This window comes from Ruditapes philippinarum, unplaced genomic scaffold, assembly GCF_026571515.1.
Source record: "Ruditapes philippinarum isolate M1 unplaced genomic scaffold, ASM2657151v2 ctg4428_1_1_1_1, whole genome shotgun sequence".
Classification (NCBI taxonomy): Eukaryota; Metazoa; Mollusca; class Bivalvia; order Venerida; family Veneridae; genus Ruditapes; species Ruditapes philippinarum.
In genome coordinates, this window is record NW_026862076.1 from 20997 (window position 1) to 45750 (window position 24754).

At 31.7% G+C, this 24754-nt stretch overlaps 1 protein-coding gene across 2 annotated transcripts; it reads left to right on the forward strand.

The window, feature by feature from the left end:
* Nucleotides 1–1558: 1558 nt before the first annotated feature.
* LOC132717864 (uncharacterized) lies at nucleotides 1559–22282 on the forward strand. 2 transcript variants are annotated; one of them, XM_060701440.1, is made up of 2 exons: nucleotides 1559–1670; nucleotides 15545–22282. In XM_060701440.1, exon 2 carries the CDS (start codon nucleotides 15558–15560, stop codon nucleotides 17367–17369), a length of 1812 nt encoding a protein of 603 aa, XP_060557423.1. In that variant the 5' UTR covers nucleotides 1559–1670; nucleotides 15545–15557; the 3' UTR covers nucleotides 17370–22282. The 2 variants fall into 2 exon arrangements, with proteins under 2 accessions (XP_060557423.1, XP_060557424.1); XM_060701441.1 differs by lacking the exon at nucleotides 1559–1670 and adding an exon at nucleotides 10766–10894.
* The last annotated feature ends 2472 nt before the right edge of the window (nucleotides 22283–24754 follow it).

Genomic DNA, 24754 nt, shown 5'->3' on the forward strand with positions numbered 1-24754 from the left:
ACGTTAAGCATTGATCATTGACTATTATTTACTCGCCAAATCTTAGTCAAGGTTAAAATATAAGAAAATAATTTCTAACCAAGAGGGTAGACCAAAGGGAAAAAGGACCAAGGATGTGTACGGAGAGCCGGTGGTCACAACATCTTGGAGACTAGGACGGCTCATCTTTGGATAACCTTTCTTTGGTTTGTTTTAATGTCGTAAGCTTGGAGAGACATAGGTACTCTATAATGTGTTGACCTGGCTTTTTACATCTGTTTTAGATTTAATTTAAACGCCATATTTAGTGATGGCGTTTTTCGGAAGTGCACTAGTTCCACCCGAATGGTCTTGTCATTTGAATCATCCTTCTTTCAACAAGTTCCTTCATAATACATATGTAAGTACAGCAATACGTATCTATGTGGTATACATTGTTTGATTTGAACAATAAATATGTGCAACTATCAACCCAATTGATTAAACTATCACCATATATCACCATTTCATATCTCAGATAAATAAATGCATGCACGCCACTTGAATGTCGGTGATTGTTTAGCTCTACCGAAAATCGTTAACTTGTTGTCACTTTATCGTTTGTAGTTCAATGTTAAGTACAGCGTACATGTAAGAATAGCAAAAACATATTTGTAATGTTGCATGCATATTAATATACAATGTAGTTTTGATTTATATTGAACCATAAGAACTAAGAGCCATTAGCATAGCAGTTAACATAATATAATTATAATATAATATTATATAGTTACATATAATTTTTTGAAACTCCGTTTAGTTTCCCCGTTATAGGTAAAATAGGGTCGGGAATTCATCTACTAATTCACCTTACAATTTATTGTTATATTACGAAAAACATAAGGGGCATAATACATTTAGATCATACATATTTCTTTAATATATAAACTATACAAAACTTGGATTCAGAGTTTTCTGAGTATTTCATTTCAACAAAAACTCGATATAATATGATCTAAGTAATTAATTCAAAAATATACTTTCTATTTGCTATCATATCAACTAATTAGTATACAGAGTTTGTACTTTTGTATAACTAACTATTGAAGATGCTAGCTTTAAACTGCAAACGACGCACACTATTTGCACATCTGAAATAAAAGTGTTTTTCCCCTTTTTTTATATCAGAACAATTCCAGAAGAAATGAGGCAACGTCTCTTTTTCTTCTTTGAAAAAAGTGCATTTATAAGATCGTGTCAATTTCACTTTTATTCATTAAATAGTTTGTTCCTAGTTTGATTCTAGTAGGTATTTATCAGCAGTTTCAGTGTGAACCCATTCAAACAGTATTTCCACTCAGTATCATCAATGTTAAAATAAGCATTTCATTTTGATATACATGTAGGTATTTGAAAATTATGATTGATGTCAAGAAGAATTACAACACTAATATTATTACTTTAAGGTTTTGAAGATATTACTTATCAAATAAAGTCAAGGTTGGTGTCAAAATAAAGAACAGGCAAAGTCCTGTCACGTGTTTCTCTTGCACGAGGTATCCAATGATATACAAATGACTTATCACATAATAGGATTTATAGATAATTTTAAGAATAAATATGAATATGTCTCTGACCGTAAAATAAAAATCAAACGATTATTGTTTGTGAATAGAAAAAGGAATTTTTCGCTTTCGCAATTGTGTAATATTGTAAGTTGTTTTTTCAGCATATTTGATGCTTAATACTAACAAACATGTATAAGTTTATTGTGTTATAAACATTTGGTTATAGTGCAATTCATTTTAAATATATCGATAAATTAATGTTCGTTTTACATTTTAATATACAGTTTGATATTGGACAACCGTTTGCATGTATTGTCTAAATTTATGATGATATACTGTTTTGGTTATTGCAAAGTGTCATGTTAAAGTTTGTCTACGTGGATAAATTTATGTTTTAAAACAATGCAAGAATTACTGCACACAGGACCAAATATAAGGAGACAGGGGGTCATTCTGCGTATATCCTCTAAATTTCCAAGAATTGGAATCAAATACCGCCGCAAAATCAATTAGTAATGCCATTCTAGTTATATTTTGTTGTTCTGTACAAAAGATAGGTTGCCGCGATATGTAAAACTAAATAAACATTTGGATAACAGAGTACATAAGGAATAAATCATAAATGACTTGAATATAGAAGTGTACAATGTCCCTGTTCAATTTAAACGGTTGCTTATATTGATAGATCCAGACTTTTTACTATTAACAAAAATGTATACATATCTATATGCATAAACTTGTAAAAATAAGTTTTAATATCTTTCAGTATTTAAGAGGTTGCTTATACTAACAGGGATACTTGCAACTATAAAAAGTGATATTTAATTATTTATATGCATATCGCAGTGTAATAAAGGAGTCACAAAATTTGATATTAAAGCAAAATTTGAGAATGGGGTTCAAAAAATACGCTTCACTGAAATAATCTCAAGCAGTATAAATGGATTGTATACCTTTTGGTTACATGACATTATAAAAAATATGTTCATATTTATATGCAACACACATAAATTCATGTTTCCTCGGGGCGTGACCACTTGTCCGAAGGGCTATAATTTGAAGATTTTTGTTGAGGTCCCCAGTGAAAAGTAGAATGCTTCTAATTTCAAATTTCTTTATTTAAAATTTTATTTGATAAAATTTAATGCAATAATGAATAGAAAATTTTAAGGATATTTTGTTTGGTACGAAAGTGTTACATTGAAGATTCCATGATAATTGCCGTATAAACACATCTGCGGATTTTTCTTAGTTTAAAATTTCCAGTTTTATATCTATCTACCTAAAATCGAAAAATACCTTAACAATTTACATGTAGATACCTGGCCGAAAAATAACTCAATGGACAGAAAATCAAATAACAACACACTAACAAACAAGGATACCAGAAAGATATACTCGTAAAGATTGCAAATATTAACAATTAACACAATTAGAAAATTAGCCACCGCCTTCTTGGATATGCTATACTGTATTTATAATGCATATATGAAAGATTGTTTTAACATAACGGCGCCCATCACTCAAAATGAGACTCAGACCATAATGTTGCAAAATGCACACAGTTTCTGAAGGAATTAAAGGTAAACTAGAACCACAAGTAGTAATCTAAATTTAAACTCAAGATTTTTTAGTAATTTATGTGCATTGAATTATATTCATTTCGGGACCGTGTAAGTTCAATGAAATCTTCAAGTATTTGAGAAATATATATCCAAGGGCAAGGCATGACCAGCCGATTGACCAAAAAGCCGGACTCACTTGGTCACCCGTCTACCCTAAATCAGAGGCCAAAGCAGTGTGTTAGGAGTACTGGAGATCCCTGGGTATCCTTCAACTACCAGGACCCTCTTTTCTAGGTTACGGGACGCTGCCCACTGTAAACAGGCAGTCTAGGTGTGAAAAGCTTATAGTTTATTGTTTACTGGCAAAGCGAAAAGCTCAAAGAAAAAAAACTATATTGACATGTACAAAAAGAAAGCAGAAGATGCCAAAAACACTATATGGGATCAAATTCAATCCTTCTATGAAAAACTTTCAGAAAAAAAAAACCCCGTAAAAATGAAAGATAACACACTTCTTACTCTGGATGTTAAATACACTTTGTTTCTCGAAGTGTGTAATGAAGACGAAAAGAAACTAAACACTAAAATGCAAATGATAAAACACCTCGAGAAGTTATCAGAAGCCAAAGGAGCAGAGCAGAATTGGAAAAGATTATGAACATACTAGATGATATTAATGACCATGAATCTTGTCCTGAAACAGGTTTTTATGCTTAAAAAATGAATGAAGTAAAACCCATGTCAGAAAACACGATTGGAGACGTCTATTTGTCCTAAAATTATCATTCAGAGAAGCTTGGGCCAACGGAAGGAATGACAGACTATTCTCTCCCTAACCAGTTCCTCTCCATGACGGTTCTCTCCCTTACCAGTTCCTCCCCTGACGGTTCTCTCCCAAATTTGAAATATGCAGACAGTTCTCCCCCAATTTTATTTTTTTGAGTTAGTATTTTAGTTTTGACTTACTTCAATAATATTTCTTAATGAAGACTATTAAAAGAATGTGTTTGATATTAAATGCATTTTATGTTTTATGTTTATCTGAAAAGTGTTTGTAAATTTAACACCTTTTTCAAGTATTTTAATCCTATCAACACCTTCATTGTTAGAGGCCAGTGACTGATATACACCTGTAGTTATGTAAACGTCTAGTGATATTCATTTTTTTTGTTATATAGAGAATAACATGGTAAAAAGTACGTTCTAGAAAATAAATAAGCATTTCACATTTACTTTTATACTAAATTGATTAAAGAACATCACTCTAGTCTTTCACATGAAACAATATTTAGAACCAAATAATTAATAAAAATACTTATTCGTCAACACCTTTTCACAGCTATTTTAATCTAATCAACACCTTGCCTTGACTCTTGAGTAATGAGTAAACACCTCAATTATCACTGACAGCAAACTTAATGCACTATGTATTTAACACCTTTCTTCATTATACAAAACTTCAAAAGTTTTGAAATTTAGGTATTGAAATGCATTAATCAGTTTTTTTCTTATCAAATTTACTCTTATTTATAAAAAACAAAAAAAAAAAAAAACAACATAATATAGATAACATCTAATGATTATCCTAATCAAGTAAATGATTCATTGACTATTTTCAATGAAAAACATAATAAAAAATTACATTCATAAAGTATACATGAGATCTAATTAAAAAAAACAACAGAATAATTAATAAATATGCTTAAAATATTTTCTTTTCTAATCTATATCAATTAGTTATAATACCTATTTATTAAACATCTAAATACTTTGATAATATATGTTTCTTTCCCTTATTTATATCAGTTTATAATAATTTATCCATTTATAAAACATCTAAACACTTCAATAAAATATTTTTTATTAATTTATATCAATTAATATTGAACTTACCCATTTGTCTAACATCTAAATACTTCAGTACAATATTTTTTCCCTCTAGTTTATATCAATAATTAATAAACATACCCATTCATTTAACATCTAAACACTTCAATAAAATATTTTTTTTCTAATTCATATCAACAAATATTAAACTTACCATTTATGTAACATCTATATACTCCAATAATAATGCATTAATAAAATAAAAAATGGGGAGGAACCGTCTGCTTATTTGCAAATATTCAGACACTTCTCCCCCAAAATAGGGAGAGAATCGTCAGGGAGGAAACGTCATGGGAGGAACTGGTAAGGGAGAGAATAGTCTGACTACCCAACGGAAGGTATGGAAAATGAATATTAAACAGATCATGAGAAACAAATTTTGATAACATACTGCCAGCCATACTACCTAAACCTTAAAGAAATACATATGCATCGGATGAAGTCATTGAAGAAAAACCGAAAGTAATTCCACGAGCAAAGAAAACAAAAGGTGATGAGACAGGTTTGAAAGAATCAGTACCTGAAGAAAAACGGTCATCAGGGACATCAATAGAGGATCCAAAAGAGTCGGCAAAAGAGGAAAAACCAAGGAAAAGGTTTTTTTAAATGGAAAACTAAATCGGATAAACAAGAAGTTCACCTACAAAATTATGAAGACGTTGAATTTAAAAATGAAAATCCAGAGCAGGAAGTTAGATATTTGGTTAATAAAACACTCACGCTATCTGAGTTTCCAGAGGAGTTATATACCTCATTAAAATTCACAAAGCTTGTTTCAATCGGTTTGAGTAGAGTTGGACTCTTAAGCGAAAAACATTCAAGTATTTTTATTTGCAGTATGGACGGAAAATTCAATGTTCAAACACCTACCAAAAAGATGCTCTAATGAGTATTGTGGAAATGACAATTGATATGATGGCGGAACTCAGCAATAACGAAACGACAATTGAAACAATTAAAGTAATCGACAAGAAATTTGAAGTAAAAAACACTATTACAGTGAAACTGGACATTTCAAAAGTCTCGGGACTTGATTATTCAAAAACATAATCCCACTTTGCTATTGGGACCGAATGTGAATATGTCGTTCTTAATAAAAAGGGAAAGAAACTCAAATCTAGTCAGAGGTCATCTGGAACGCAAGTAGGGAGTCCCATGGTTTCAGGCAGAATCAGCCTGTTTGTACCAAGGCAAGTTATACGTTGCCTCCGCTTACGTAGTCATACAATTTTTAAAACAGATAGAAAACCGGAAAGGAAACACGAAACTGATGATCTTATAGAGAACTGTCTTGGTCTCTGTGTAATAGATCGTGTGTTTGTCAATTCTTTGAATTCACTTAATCCTGAAGAATCAACAAAGCTAGGTTTCCTGGCTCTTTAAAGCTTAGAATAGTGTACAATAAAGAGTGACATAAAACAGTGTTTCAAATCTAAATGAATATAAGAGGCTAATCAAACGTTTGTTTAATTTCATAATATTAAAATATTACCATCATTTAGTTTGTCAACGAATTAAACTCTGATGTAGTTGTACAATAACCAGAAACAGGCAACGTACTGGCATGACCTAGCCTACTTCCGGTCTTTCGCGTCTTAAGTTTGCTTACTTGAAAATAAAGAAACAACATCTTAACTTAATTAACTTCCAAATTTAACGCAGGACACTTGGAGATATAACTCTAAGAACATATTAAGCCTTATTATATTTGTTTAGTAAAAAGGACGCTGAAACTTATTAAGATGTGCAGTTTGTTTTAATTTGCGTGTTTACTTTGATAAAGTAGCTATGGTATATTTTACGAAGTTTAGCTATGGCATAGTTTAACAAGTATTGCTATGAAATATTTAATCATGTATTATAGCTTTTATATATTTCATTTTGTATATCTATGATACATTTTATATTATATAGCCATGATGTATTTATCGTATATAAAATCATGCCCATCTACAGCATATTTTATCATGTATATAGTCGTCTAATATTTTATGCCTTATTCACAAAACTAAATAATCGCATTTATTGTTTAATATGCATTCAAAAATAATCTTGAAAAATATACACTGTGAAATACACTGCAAACTTTAATTGATAGCATGAAGAAATGTATGTGCAAAGTACACTATCTTTAAAACTTTCGTTTTGAAAGTAAAACACATTTCTCAAATCGATTAGTTATTACTTTTTTGCAAGCAATTTATGTAATAAAATAACAATTAGGTATCAAAACAATTTAGACATAATTCTTTTGATAATTTCTTGAAAAGTGATCCCTTGAAAGCATAAAAGCAACAAAATTACATGAAAATTGCTAATTGGGTTTGATTGAGTCTGTACATGATGGTTAATGAAAAGTGTGCTTTAAAAATACTTAAGGTTACTTTCAGATCGGTGGGGGTATAGGGGCGGCTTGAACTGTGACTAAACAACGTGTTGAACACCTTTTTCATTTTATAGGTAGGTAGGTCTACATATTATAAGTCCGTGCATTTTGCGAGGTCCCTGCTTTTCATATCTATTTGGTACCGCCCATTGTTATATAACTGTAATGCTTTTGAAACGCGGAAATAAATGCTCCGTCTAAAAAGTGTTTTTGTTTAATACAATGTCGTTTAAAGCATTACGTGTTTGTAAATAAATATTTGGTAAGTTTTTATTTGGGTAAGTGTTTTGCATGAACACATTATTGTTTCATAGACTACACACAATGGCCCTTGATCGTTGCTTAGGATTGCTTATTACAGAATCTTTGATTGATATGAGAATATTTCGGTATAAAAATGGAATTAAATCTGTATTCAGCTTTATATCATTATTTGATTGTCATATTATTTAATTTTTGTTAAAGTACGTTGTTGGGTTATTCGATACATGTAGTTTACATTACACGAACTAAAAAGTATATTTGTGTTTTTATTTCGTCGAAAACTTTCGTTAATCACTTCCGATATCGTTATAAAAGGTATACCTTAAATCGATTTAATACCATACAAGCCCCGACAGATAGGATATATAAACATTAACACATTTTTATATCTTGTGAGAGTTTACAGAAACGTGGAAGTGGATGCACATTTTCGAATTGTTTACCATAGTTAATGAATTGTAAAATTTTTTTGCTGCAACGTGGAAATTATAAATTAAGGTAAATAAATATATTATGTTGTTGTTTTTCCTTCGGAAAATTAATTATTGAAAGCTTCGAAATGCATGCTTGTTTTTGTACATTAACAAGAGTTGATATTTCACTGTCGTGTGAAATAAAATCAATGTTTGGGGTGTGTTTCATAATATTTGATCGATTTATTCTGCCCCGTATTGTTGTATTGTCGTGTTTATAGCTGTTGGGTGCGACTGACTAGTCCTGTTTGTACAAGGACGCATATAAGTTAGACACAAGCCAAGAAGATGCAATTTGCAGAAGCTCGCAAAATAACTAAAAGTTACAATTCGTTTTTCATGACAACTTCCGCTAGTTTATAAATCATGTAGATAATTTACAAATTCGATCGTATGAGTGTCACACAAAGAATTTTTAGCTTTACTTCAGTTGCAATTGAGATAAAGCTCAGACACCAGTTTCTTAATAGATCCGACATTTCCTAGTGTATGGAAGTTAAGTAGCTTTACTGATACATAACATCTAGTGAATCTCGAACCGAGTATAAATGGAAACAAGTTCATGAAATTCATCACTTAGCTATGAAGGCACATAATTGGAGAGTATTATATGGTTTTATATGTTATATATATTTGTAGGGGCTTTTTGTCTATGCAAGATCAACAGTTTTAGAGAAAATGATAATTTTCTTATCTTTAAAGAAAATCCCGTTAACGAAAAATTGATATCTATTTCCTAAATAAAGATTAGAAATAAGGAGACAAAAACTTACTGGTACGTTAAGGTCTATATTTAAGCTTGTGTTTCTCCTAAAATAAACCAAACAAAGTTTAAAGTACACACGTGTCAATCATCCCGTATAACTTTAAAGTGAAACTATTTCAATCTGAAATTATGCTCATGTGTAGTCGTGTCATTTTTCTGAAATAAGACGACTTTTTCATGTTCAATATGTTTTATTATGGTATATAAGCAATCATCACCACCAAGGACATCAACAGTAACAGCAGCAACAACAATAACAACACAACAACACAATACTAATAAAGAATCATTATGATAAATCAACATCATTCATTATTTTACATGTATTTTGTAAATAAGCAAACAATGCCATTGGGAAAACAACTTATGAAACAACTGTAGCATAAAACAACATTATCAGCCTTAACCCCTAACGTGTAATTCGTCTGTCCGGTCACACATACGGACGTAACAATGTACAACACGCTGAATAAATGTTCATTTTCTTTCAGCATAAAATCTATTTGATGTAAAACTAAAAATTCTTTTTAAAGTTATCTTCATACTTGAGTCGTTATTGTCATGTAATTAAAATACAATAATGTATGACGTTTTGTAATTAGGATAATTAAACATATCTATGTACAGACTCAATCAAACCGAGTCTGCAATTCTCTTGCAATTTTGTTGTGATTAATGCTTCCGAGGGAACACTTTGTTTCCAGATTGTTTTACTACACAGCTGAGATTACTTGAAAAGGATTGCTTAGTTACAAAATTGTTGCAACACATTAGGGATTATTTAGGTTTGTTCCTACATGGATTAGTTAAAGCTGCATGCGAAGCAATGGAGGAGATAAGTTACATTTTTCTGTTGAAGCTTTAAAGCTGCACGCATCAAGATGAGCCAAAATATTTCAAGAAAATCAATGTTGAGAAAAATATATACGTTATACGTTATGTGCGGTTTGAGACTGATTCTGCAGTATTTATCACCATACTTCTACTGCGTTACAAACTCAATAAGGACTTATTTTGCATCTACTGGCAACGGTTTGGTACTTTTCTGTGATTGTAACTGCCGATTGCAATATGTAAATTACGTTATTTGTCCACCTTACAATATTTTATTGTTAATTACATTTCTAAAATTTTCATGAAATTTAACATGAATCTGGAGGCGTGCTGCTTTAGGCCGACTTTAAATCAATTGTCAGTGTAGGTACCACTTCCGACATTGACATGTCTAAAAATGCACAAATGGTCACGTGGTGTTCTATTGTCAATGTTGGTTCAAGTCCTGGCATCTGCATATCTGGAATATCGCTCAAAGGGTCTGCAATAGTTAAGCGGGAAAATGGCAATTTAAACTCTACAGTGACTGTGTGACTGGAATAAACATTAATTTTAACAAATTTACAGTTTCCATTTATTTTAAAGTTTCATTAATGCAATAATAACTAGAGTATGAATCCTCAACGGATTATTTGTTTGGTATCCATGCTGTAGTTGATATAGCATTTATCATGTTTCAAGATTGATAATTTTAATAAAATTTATAAAAATCAAGGATATATTGCTTAAATAAAATGTGTGCTTAGCTTTATATTACTAATTTGAGAAGCATTTTAAGTGATGCAAAGTGGACTTTAGGTTTATTAGATATCATATATCTACATTAAAGTATTTTTATTTCGTTGAGAACGTTCGAAAATCACTTCCTTTATTTATGTACCTAAATTGATTTAAATATCTTAGTACCTTAAAACAATAACAAAATAGATACAATAGAAATAAGGGCAAAGAATGTCTCAAATGACAAAAAATCAAACAAATACTAGATAAAGCGTTAACTTGATTTACAAGAATACAAATCCCGACAAAAAATATAAACCTTTATAAATTTCACAGATCTTGTCAGTTTACATATTCGCGGAAGACAGTGCAGTTCTCCAGTGGATATAATGACATTTCATAATATTTTTAAACCTATTTCTGTCTAAGTTCCTCAAACTATATATCATACAACGTGGAAATAATACATAAAGGTAAATTAATAATTATGATTTAATAGCAATTTAATAAAATTAATTTCTCATGACTGTGAGATATTGCTTTGTTTTGGATTATCTTATTATAACAGCAGGCTGTACTTTAATATCGTATTAAATATTATCCATGTCCAGGGAATGTTTCATAATGTTTGATCGATTTTGTACAAAGACTCATTCCAAAAAACGTAAAGAGGTGACTTTGTGTCAAGCAGATTTCATCGGCAGAATCTTGCAAAAAAATGCAAAAGTTACGAATTTTGTTCAAAGATAATTTCGAATAATTTAAAGCTACTAAAGTAGATCTCCTCAAGCTTTTAATTGTTGTATGTCATCGCATTTGCGCATATATGCGTGCTTGCTTTTGTTGTTTGGTAGCTAATATAGTAAATTTAAAAAAAGTTTCTAGTTAAAAACCACTTGTCCAATTTCAACCAAACTGACTAGGGTTGTTAAGGGTTCTTTCTTAAGACCCACAAGGCTTAAAGCAAATATATTTTTGCATAAGGCATTGTCTGGTAGACATCTTCCAAGATAGCGTCAGTTATAGTCCTGGGGTCTAAATTATCCCCTTTCCGTAGGGTTGGGTGTCATGATTTTCATTATGTATACAAAGTTAAATCTTAAAGATCTTCTTGTCTGAAGTTACAAGGCCTAAAGTTTTGGTATTGGATATAAAATATCATCTATAATTCCTCTACCAAAGTTGTTCAAATTTTGTCTCTAGTGTTAATGTTAGCCCCATCCAGGAGTCATAGGTTTATATTAATAAATAGTATATATATTTAAAAAATGAAAAACAATTTTCTTCTCTGAATTGCAATAGACTACAGGCTAGATATTTAGCAAGATATATTGAGTATTGGACCTCGACCAAGATTGCTCAAATTATAGCCCTAGAGTAAAAATTCGTCCCGCCAAAAAGGGGATCATTGATTTTCACTATGTTATTTAGTAAAAAAAATATTTTTTTCTGAAAAAGCAAAACCCAGAGCTTTGACATTTTGCACACTATATCATCTATATGTCCTCTACCATAGATGTACAAATTTTGCATCTGCTAACAAAATTGGCCATATCCCGGGTGTCGAAAATTTTCATTATAAGGTATGTACATGTAGTAAGAAAATAAAAAATATTCTACTCTGAAGGTAAGAAGTAAGATATTTGGCATATAAAATTGGTAAGTGGACCTTAACCAAGTTTCTTAAAATTATTGCCCTAAGGTATCAATTGGCTCTATCCCTAGGCCATAGATTTTCACTACAAGCAAGTATGGGAAAATTATCAACTGAAGCTTAAAAGCGCTAGAGCTTAGATAGATATTTGGTAAGAAACATTGTGAACCTTTCCAAAATTTGATTAATTTTGTCCCTAAGGACAATATAAGCTCCATCTTGCCAAAGATACAGCAATGAAATTTGGACCATATTCACAGTTTAAGATGTAAAAAATTAACTTTAATATCAGCTGATCTAGATTTTGATGGCGTGACCTTCTTTCTTGTTCTTTGGTGTACAGTTTTAAAATTTGGACCATGATCAACTGATCTCGATTTAGGCAAAATTACCGACTTTAATGCCCTTTGATGTTCTGAAATTTGGAACATATGGCCAGTTTAATATGTCAATAAATAACTTTGGTATCAGCTTACCTATATTTAGATGAAGTGACCTCCTTTGGCTTTCTTATATAGACCCTTTCATTTAAGCGATAACAGTCAGAGAAGAGTTATTTCCCTTACCGGATGTGACGTAAATGGGGGATAAAACTATACAGGCTGTTATTGAAAAGTTAAATGCTTAAATACTGATCGTTCAGTTATGATTATAACATGTAAAAATTTACGCATGCATACATAAATTCAGTATCAAGACAATAGAAAAAAATACAAAAACAAAGATTGAGATTAATTCTCGCTACGGAGTGAAACAGCGAAATTTCAAAGTGAACATATTTATAAGATCTAGATTTTCTCTAATACCAGGGTAAAAACCTAGTAACTAAATCAAATTTTAATATTTTATAAACACCCATACACACTGAAATTGCCTATTATAAATTTAAATGGCCATTTTCTTGTTTTCTGTGTTATTTTCCATCATTTAGAAAATCCCGGCGTTTTTGTGACAAACATGAAAATAATATTGCCAATGTCTTTTAATGCCTTAATAGAACAATAACAGAATGCATTCTGTCAATACTTCATGATTCTTTTTCATTATGCCGTAAAAAAATATAGAACCAGTGAATGATATAATTTTATAAATTTTCTGGAAAGAACGAAAACCATGTGGCATTGACTTTTTATCATTTTACATTCGTAACAGACGGTAATAAGATAAAGTTTGATATTAAAAATCTATGCTTATGGTTATAAAAATAAAGACCTTTTCCCAGTAACTTATTTCATAGATAAATAAATGTGTATCTATAAGCGCCGCGCCACTGGGCCGTGACATATTAATTAACAGGGTGCATTATGTTGTATATACAAGCGGCACTTGGCTGTGATATCATAAATCACCAGGGTGCATTCTTTAGAAGTTATAACATTACATCAGATTACGCCACTTTTGTTAGTTGTCAAAATATTTTTGGTCCGAATTTTGTTGTGGATCATCATAGGGACTTTATTGGTCATGCCTTACTGATTTGATACTCGATCCTGGCACAGTCAAAAATACGTAAAATTATAATTCAGTTAATGACGAATTTCTGTGAACGTGTTAACACAAGTATCAAGTTGAAAATATTACTTTACCAACTTAAATATATTGGTGTGATGTACGTTTTTTTGAAAAGTGCATTTTTTGTCGACATAAAAAGTATACAGTCATGTACATTCAAAAGAATTTTTACTTTTATGCCTTTTCATTTTATTTTTTTTGAAATTACATACTAATTAGATTTATATTGTTGTTTTGCTTTGTCTTAGTAATGATTAAATCAAAATGATTTCTAACAAATCAGTATCTTGCAATAAATTAATACGCAGCCGTTTTTCGAAACTACAGAATCCTTACATTTTTAAAACTCAAAATATCTTTTGGGTATTGTATATTAGCAGAGACATAGATACATTATCTATATCTCTGGTATTAGCAAGTGCGATTTAACTGCCTGGTAAAATTTTCATTATTAACAATCTAACAAAAATGGTAATCATGATCAGTTACAATATGCAATATGGTCGACTACTATCAAAACAAATCAATAACCTTATTATAGTTAACATTTTTATTCATTTCACCATCCTTTTTATGTAATATGTTATTCATTTACACACAATTTTGGCAATTTCAATCTGCCAATCTTACAAGACAAAGGATTAAGATCTTAATATTCCTCTATTATTGTACTTAATCGTATCGGCATTGTCCACCGTATCCCCCAATGACGTCATCCAAGGGCGACAACTTGAATACGGTCTTAAATGAAAGGGTCTATAAAGTAAGTTCATTTTGACCACGTTCACAGTAACAAGTGTAGAACTTACTGTTATATCAAATGACCTACTTTCTTGTTTTGGATGTACAGCTTTGAAATAAGGATCATGTATATAGCATAAATTGAAAATGAATTTTGCATGAAGTATGATCTAGTGACCAACATCATTCAAATTCTTATAATAAATACTAGCTTTGACTGCTTTGACACAAATAACAGTTTGTCTGCAAGTGCGCGTTTTTGGGCTAATGCCCCCCTTGTTTTTTTTTCTAAAAATGATATTCGGTATATGAGAGTTTTCTAACGGCCATGACCTCTAGCAAGAGATGTAGTTGTTTTTCAGAGAATCTTATGAAATGATTTGAGGTCATGACGTCTAGCAAGAGTACTAGTGTATTGCACGGATATTTTTCGAAGTTATTTGAGCAAATTTTAAGGGAATTATGATCACATCATGTATAAAATTAATGTATTTAATAATTAATGTCATTTTTTGCGTTTTCAGAAATTGCAAATGCTTAATTAAAAAGAAGTGTTTAAGTAAACTAACTGTTACTGTATTTCAAAGTTTAATTCAGCTATGTTATGCAGTAAATACTTAAATCTTTATTTCGTAAGAAAACTTTCATTTTGGAACCATTGGCATATTATTGCTTTTGTTCATTAACATTTGACACATTGGAAGATTTTCTTTCATTTGAAATATGACATGGATACCTAAATTCTCTAGACATAACTGCATTATTGCAATGTTTAAGGTTAGAAACAAACACAACATCTTTTGGTCCTCATATTTAGTGTTGGTTTATTGCGGGTGCATAGGACTATTTGTGAATGCAATTTTCTTGTATCTTTTTTTTCGAAAGCTGATAAAATATGTTCACATAGATATGAAAGTGTCGACAAGTGTATGCATAAGGAGATTAAAACAGGCCTTAGACTTTATCTTTAGCTTGAGAAATACGCAATACTATTGTAAGTTACGTGGTAGAATTTGGGGAAATTAGCTGTTGCGAGGTTTTGTTTAAACTGGTCTACAATCTATTCTCTTACAAGAAACATTTTAACTGAGAATATATTCAAGCATATTTATGCAGTATTAGCAGATTTTTCTATAGAACAAAGTCAACATAAACGCTTTTTATCAGCAAAAGAAAAATAATACATGTATTTCATGTTTGGCATATTTCTTTTTAGGTAAGCTTACAAAATGGAAAAGCTGCACAGTTACAGTGCAATGTGCTCAACCCACTCTGATGAAGTTGCAATAGCAGCGTGCGTGGGAACAAAAGAACTTCTTTGTTTCAAATGCAGTATGGAAAAAGCAAAGGCCTCAGTACCTGTTAAGGAACTTGACAAAATGTCTGAGGGAGGTGAAAAGCTCATACTTGATTTTCTAATGGAGAAGCAAAAAGCTCAGAGAAAGAACAACTTTATTGACATATACAAAAGGAAAGCAGAAGGTGCCAAGAATAAAGTAAGTGATCAAATTCATTGTTTTTATAAAGAACTTTCAGAACAAATCATTAAAATGAGAGATAACACACTTTTATCTTTGGAAGAAAAATACACTTTGTTTCTTGAAATGTGTAATAAAGACGAAGAGAAACTTAAGACTACAACACAAATGATCAATGAACACCTCGATAAGTTATCTTCAGCTAAAGGAGCTGATCTTGACAAATATAAAGCAGAATTGGATGAGATCATGAAAAAACTAGATGACATTGCTGATCATGAATCTTGTCCTGAAGCAGATTTTCATGCTTCAAAAAAATTGAAGGATGATATACTCATGCCAGAGAGCAAGATTGGAGAAGTTAATTTGTTTGCAAGTGATCATTACGAGAAGCTGGGGCCAACAGAAGGTGCGGAAAATTACAAAAATCCAAAGGAAACAAATTTTGAGGAAACACCGCCAACCATACCTCCGAAACCTGTAAGTAAGACAGTTGGTTCGGATGAAGTCAATTATGAAAAACCAAAAGTAATTCCACGTAAAAAGAGTAGCACAAGTAATGAGTCAGGCTGGCAAATACCTGAAGACAATCGGAAATCGAAAGGGGATCAAAACGAGTCGGCAAAAGAAGATAAAGAAGAAAAACCACGAAAAAAGTTTTTCCGTTGGAAAAGTAAACCAGCTAAACTAGAAGATAAGCTACAAGACTATGAAGAAGTAAGTTTAAAAAATGAAAATCAAGAACGGCAGGCAAGGTATTTAGTTAATAAAACAGTAACACTGTCCGAGTTTCCAGATGGGTTAAGTACCTCATTTAAATTCTCAAAGCTCATTCCAATCGGTTTGAGTAGAATTGGACTCTTAAGCGAAAAGCATTCAAGTATTTTTGTATGTGGTCTGGACGGAAAGATTCAATGTACTAACAACTACCCCAAAGACGCTGTTATCAGCATTATAGAAATGACAGATGATATGATAGCGGTACTCAACAAGACGGAAACGTCAATTGAAACAGTAAAAGTTACAGACAAGAGATTTGAAGTAAAAAATACTATTAACTTTAAACTGGACATTTCAAAAGTCACGGGATTTGATTTTTCAAAAACGAAATCCCACTTTGCTATTGGGACCGAAAGTGAATATGTCATTCTTGATAAAAAGGGAAAGAAAATCAAATCTATAAGAATGGAGACAAGTGTTGATTCTAAAGACATCTTTTCAATTTATGATTTTGAAAAAAACAACGTTTTCATTATCAATAAAACCACAAAATCTCTGAAATGCTTTGATGTTCAAAGTGCAGAGGTCATCTGGAAACGCAAATGTGAAGACCCATCGTTTCAGCCAGAATCAGCCTGTTTGTACCAAGGCAAGCTCTACATTGCATCTTCTCGCGCAGTCATACAGTTTTCAACAGCTGATGGAAAGCCAGAAAGGAAACACGAAACTGATGATCTTATACAGAACTGTCTTGGACTCTGTGTAATAGATAATGTATGTGCGATTTCTTCGAATTCATCCGATTCTGCAGAATCCAAAAGGCTTGGTTTCCTAGCTCTATAATGATTTGTATAAAATAGTGAGTGGTGTAGGTTTGAAGCAATGAACAGTGTGTCAAATCTTAATGAATATAAGAGGCTTATATTATTATATTTTATGTTATATTTTCGATCCTTGAAGATCGTTCAGCAATACATTATTGTTGTGCTTGTGGTATTTTTAGTTTCAACTTTTCGGCATTTTCTAGTTGGGTGGTTCCAATATTTCTACTTGAATAATGTTGAATCACCCTTAGGATATGTTGCCTGCTTTTTAAATTTGTCTTTTGACGTATTATCTGTGATACGCAGGCTTCATAACCTCTGATCCCCTTTCAAAATTCCATTTTATTTAGTTCCGCCCATTGTTTTCTCGTTTAGGGCACACGCTTTTTATTGCTTGGGGACCATACGCCGCTTTTCATGGAATGACACGGATGTGTCACATTGAAGGTTCCATATTAACCGCCATATGAACACATCTGCGGATGTTTCTTAATTCAAAATTTTACTATTTCACGTTTAAATGTTGAATTCTGCTTAAGCCGGTGCTAGGGGGCGTGGACGGTAACTTGCACTTTCCAGTACCGTCCATGAACAGGCTCAATCAAACCGAGCCTGCAACATTTTCAATTTTGCCGTGTTGGGCTTTCTTTAGGGATTCTGTATTTATCTATTTTAAAAATGAAGTATAATTAAGCTGTATATAAACAAGTTAAAGTAAACAAACTGGCACGACAAATCTACTTCCGGTCTAACGCACGTTATATTTGCTTACTAGTACTTCGAAATAAACAAATCTTAAACAACTTGCAAAATTAAACGCATAAATTCTAAGAACTTATTTGAGCCTTTTAATATTTGATTATTTCATGGCATTTTTAAAGGTTTGCAGTTTGCTCAAATCGCGTGTACTCTGTTTATTTAGATTTATTATTTCATCAGGTTCAGCTATGATATATTTCGCCATGTATAGCTATGGTATACGTTATCATATAATACATCTACGACATCATTTTCAACTATGATATATTTGAATTATCACACAAACCGCGGCGTGGGAGTGTAATAAGGCATTTAATAAAAACGATATTACACTAGTGTAAGAACACTGACGTGACGTCATTTGCGCTATATATTTATAGCGTTAAAGCGCGCTAATGCTAGCGTAACACTATAGGCGCGTCATTGAAAATTACTCATAATAGCAGTTTACTGTTCTTATTTTATATATATGATATGTATTCATGTAGATTCAATACTAAATTTATTGAACTCGTTGAATAAAACAATATAATGCTCGCCAGAGGCTCGCATAATATGATTTTATTCAACCCGTTCAATAGATTTAGTATTAAACTACTCTCATTCAATATCCTTTAAATATCAAGCTATGGTATATTGAATCTAGCGCAGATACGTACATGATATTTTAATATGTATATAGTGGTCCAATTTGTTGTGCCCGTCAATATTTTGTTAATCTATTCACAAAAGTAAACCATCGCTTTTCTTTGAAACGTACACTGAAAATGACTCTCAGACATTGATCTGATGACATGTACACTGTGAAATACAAACCAAACTTCAATTGATAAGGTGCATCGATATATGTTCTATAAACTCTCGATTTGTTATTACATTTTTAGTAAGCAATTAAGGTAATTAAATGACAATTATGTATTAGTTAAATTTAAACACAATCCTTATAACAATACTTCAGTTTATTTCAGATCGGTAAGGGTAAAGGGTGGCATTGAATATGACCAGTCAAAGTGCTTAACACGTTTGTCATTGCATAGGTAGGTCTACAAATTATGAGTCAGTGGATTCGAGCATTTGGCGATGTTCCTATTACATAACATTCATAGCTGTTAGGTAGTGAAAATTGTGTTCACCTGTAAAACCTGGCAGTTACTTACGAGCAAAAGTTAAAAGTGTGCATTAGTACAAAAACCAGGAACACTTTTCAGGTCAAACGCCCGCCGTTATACAACTGAAATTCTTAAAAAAATGTGGTGATAGTAATACTTGCTCCACCAAAAACGTATTTAGAAAAAAAGAAAAATGCATTATAACACGTTATCTTCTACAAACGCAATGTTTTAAAAGATAGACGTCTTAGATACCATGCTATTTTTGTGTAATGTGATGTCGTTAAAAGAGCTGTTTGTTTGTTTGTTTTCCACTCATGAGAAAAATGGCAATTGCTTGGTTTGGAGTAAAATTTTAATTTTGGTAAAGTGTTCTGCTTGAAGACATCACATACCATGACCCTTGACCGTAACTTGCTTATTACAAAATGTATTGATGAAAGAATATTTGTGTTTGATTATATGTTATTCCAGAACGATTGAAACAACAGTTGTTTCTGGTCAAAATTATATTTGTTATGGTGAGTATGAACGTGACAATAAAAAAATATATAGGCTATGTGATGTTATATTAAAGAACACACTATAGAAGTAAAAGAGACCTCCGATTTGTCAACAGTGAAGATAATAAACGGCACCTTTATAAAAGCGAAAAAGCAATGATTGTTCGACTAGAGATTAACCCTTACTCTTTAACTATTTCTGCAATTAGCACAAGCTTTCACTTATCTTTTAATTACTTTGATTATTGAGAAGTCAACTCTCGCATACTTAACTGTCCGATTGGAACAATCGGTAGAGCGTTTGGACGTAGGTCGGGACATCCAATTTTCGTAGGGACTGATTATGGAATCCTTTCATTCGCACTATATATTAATAATATATCGCTTTTGTAATTAAGTCATGTATGTACCCAGATAACCTTTTAGACAAAACCTTTTTTTCTAAATGTACTAAAATATAGACAGAGGACATTTTGATTTTGAGTAACAAAGTATGCGAAATTCAAAACGCAAATTGATATTGTTTTCAGTCACCCACAACGTTAAAAAATTATTCATTATGTGTTGAAAGTGCATAAGTCTTAAACCCCAGTCACACTAGAGGTAACGACTACTTGCAACCACCGGCGACTTGTTAAACTGACGATCATCAGCGATTGTCTGCGACCAAAACCATTTTTGCACAGATACATTTACTTATGCGTTTATCGTAAGACAAGTCATCATTGACTATCGCACGACAGGTCATAAGCAAACGTACGATGGTCTCAACATTGTGTGGGATTAATTACGACTACCCGTGACCTGTCATGCGATCACCTACAACTTGTCGTACGACTATCATACGATTACTAAAGACTACTCAAGATTATCAGTGACTAGTGGCAATTTGTAAAGACTGTCGTAAGATTGTCGCACTTACGAACGACCATCGTGCCTAAGACCTTATAAGATCACTAGCGACCTGTTTGATCGCAAGGAGGTTGTTGTGCAAGCTCAATAACCTCTCTACGGCTGAAATTGGTCGTGGTACCTAAATAAGACAAGCTGAGACTGTCAAAGATCACCAATGACCGTCGTAAGACGTTTTAAAGATTGTCTGCCACCAGAGGTCACTCGCGATCGTTAACTGGTCTTTACTGGTCGTAAGCTCTAATGTGACTGGGGCTTAAATGCTAAAAAAATTTTGAATTGGAATAATATATACTGAACGAAAACGAATTTTTTCCTGTGTTTAAGTGGAGATAAAGTGCTATTTAAATATTAAAAAAAATGTTAAATGAGCTTAATTTATTCGGACGAACGATTATGTGTCCGATAGAACAAATTTAAATTCGATTACTACTCGTTTCGCAGGAAATCCACGGAATTCCATTGAACATTTGTGGGATAATTTTTACCAGCCTGTTATACGTCGGCCTTTTTTACCGTCAAAAGTCATTCAGCTAAAAAGCCTTAATTGAGAAACAAGTAACATTCCACAAGCCGAAATCAATACACTGATTCGTTTTATGAACGATGTCAGGCAGTCCCTCACCCTGAAGATGTCCATACCCGATATTTATTTATGATTTTGTCAAATCGACCTCTTCTGCTTTCCACTACCATTTTCCATCTTTTTGATAAACCCGCAGCAATATCTTTTTCACCAAAATCGTAATCAAATACACTTTAATACATATAAATCTACTTTAATCCTGATTTTCATGTTTCTGTATATCTGCAGAGGAAGTTTCATTTTTGTTCACTTTATATAACGTAGCTAAAAATCGTTATTTCTTACTTAATTAATCTTTTATGTTTCTATTTATTGAATGCAAACAATGTCTCAATTGTATTATCTGTTTATCTATCCATAACAAAGGTGCATACAGATAATATTTGTACAACAGCGTGCATTATGTTTTTTTTGTTGTTTTTTTTTAAATGAGACGAAACAGGAAGATTTAATAAATATCTATAACAAAAAAAGCTTGTCATAAATCATATATTGCTCAAATGTCATTTAAATGGGCTATATCAGTTTAAATTATGATTATAATGCTTGATGCACACTATTAACCAAAATATCAGATACATTAGATAGAACAAATGTGAACCATAATTACATTATTTTTTTTATTATTTTATAAATTTTTGTATCAACTTATAATTTTGTATTTCAAATACATGAAAATAAGATAATATGAACCTTCTGTTAGATTGATAAAGACATTTGAATATAATATACGAAATGTGTTCTCTGTAATACTATTAAGTCATCCGTTATCTTAAAATATTATAAACTTATTTAACCGCCGAGGACAATTGATGTTCATTTGTCATCAGATACATTTGTTAAACGTGAACGATTTATTTGCTTTGTTTGAAACCTTTAAAACATTTGAAATGAACGATATTTATTTTCGTTTTTTTTTCTTTTGTTTGTTTTGTTATCACCATTTTTCCGAGGTGATTGCCTCTCTGTAGTATTTTTGGTTTTAATAATTTGTACCTGATAGACAAGTTAATTTGTATTAGTTAATCTGTAATGATTGAATATTAAACATTCTGTGAACAAGGGTTATTCATTATGATAGAATCATTTAACTTAACTTGTGTGTAACGTTTTGTTAGTATTGAAAGAAATGATTTTGAAACTAAATTAACATTTAGTTTACTGGTCTGATGAAATAATATTTGTCAACGCATTTATTTAGACCACGCAGGTTATGCAGATCGTACTTATTAACTTCCGTTTTAAGAATTAATAAAATATGTGTATAAGTCCACGAATGTTTACGCTCTTGCTTAAACATAGTGATTGTAATTCTTAAATCTATTATTCTTTTTTAGTTTTTAGTACATTGTTTATTATTATTCGGTTCAATAAATATAAAGTTTGCTTCAGTGGTGTAAGTATTAAATCTTGAAAAATAAAACTGGTACTTCCCATTACCTGGCAAGCCGTTGAACGTCATATATAGAAAATACAAAGCTTGAGTCTGGTATTATATGAACATCATTTAAGGCCGTGGATTAAAACTAAGGGCGAATATCTGCAGAGCATTTCGTATTTTTCATACTGAGCTTGATAAGACACTTATTTGGTATTTATTATGATTGCGTTTTTTGTTATGTTATTTTTTATTATTTTTCAAGAACCCCGGGCGCTGTAAATATAAGATAAGATAAGATAATTGTTTATTATAGTGACATATGCAATGAACATTTATACAGTACAATACATTTTAACAAAGAGTTATGCACCCGGCCCAATGGACCTATTAGTCACCTTTTATAATAAATAACATTAATCATATAACTTTACATGATATGACAGATAACGTGAGGGAAATGGTTATGGTAAAACAACACCAAATTATAAATATGATAGTATGCACATACTAGTATAACAAAAAATAGTTATGTGAGACATAATTTTTGTTGAAATGCAAAACCTAAATTATTTTCATAATTTAAGAGTAAAGTATACTTCGTCTAAACAAGTAAGCTTTCATTATATATTTGGCTGTCTTTCTTATGTGATCAGTCATCAACACACGTACTTTTTCAGAAATGGTTATATTCATGTCCTGAACACAGTCAATATTAACAAATATATCGTTTCTTATGTGTCTATAAATATCACATAATAACAAAAAGTGAGTCTCATCCTCCACTTCATTTCTTTCACAAAAACGACAAATTCTGTCTTCCACTGCTTCGCCAACGAAACGCCCAGTCTCAATACGTATAGGTAAAATGCCAATTCGGAACTGACATAAAAGTGACCGTTCATGTTTTCTTAAATTAAGTGAAATATAATCTTCCTTATCAAAGGTATCTTTAAACAGTTTATATGTACGAAGTTTTCTACATGATTGGAAATCGGTCTGCCATTTATTACAGTACATGTCACGTATTTTATCTCTAGCAGTAGACAGACTAACTGTTGCTAAGTCTGTAAAGTGCTGTTCTAAATTAAGATCACTAAAAATCTTTTTTATATTTGAAGACCAATTTTCACATGTATTGCATTTACCGTAATCATATAAGAACACTTTTTTGGTTAGTCTATCATCCGGCATTGATAACAACCTGTTCCAAAATCGTATTATAGGCAGTTTCTGTCTGAACACACTTGGTAGCCATCCTGAATCTCCATACATTGCTACGAGTGGTGCAAATCTATGTACACCAAAAAAGTATCTTAGCGCGCAGTGATAGACATTGTCAACACATTGGTACGACTTGAAGCCCCACGAGGAGGCACCATACTCCAATATCGGACTCACACAACTGCCTACCAGTTTTTCAAATGTGTTAATTCCAGTATCTTTCAGATTGTGAATTTTACAGATTATGCTCCCTAAAGCTCTTCCAGCACCTTTAGATAATGATTCACTATTAAGATTAAAGTTCATTTTATCATCAAAAACTATGCCCAGATATTTATAATGATCAACGGTCTCTAGAACATTTTCACCAACTCTGAAAATAAATTCACTGCGCTGTGTAGGTCTTCTACGAAAATGGACACATTTGGACTTATTAGTATTTACTAAGACGCGCCACCGTTTGCACCATTCATGTACAACATCAAGCATACGCTGCAAATTTATTTCTGAGTCTGAGATCAGCGCTATGTCATCCGCGTAGATCAATGTAGATACCATCATAGAACCAACGTTAATTCCAAGCCCAAGACTATCAATTTCGTGAATGAGGTCATTTGCAAACACGGACCAGAGCGTCGGCGACAGCGTACACCCCTGTTTTAATCCAGTAGTACAATCGAACCAATCAGTATGGACAAAAGAATTTGGTAATCCGCTATTATTTATGCGAACACAAGCCGATGCACTAGCATATATGTTTTAAATAGAATTATAAACTCTCCCATCGACTTTGTTAAGTAACAGTTTATACAAAAGTAAGTTTCTATCAACAAAATCAAAGCACTTTCTTAAGTCTATAAAAGCAGTGAATGTGTTTTTGTTGTTACGTATAATGCTATTAAGTGTAAAAATATGATCTTCACAAGACCTGCC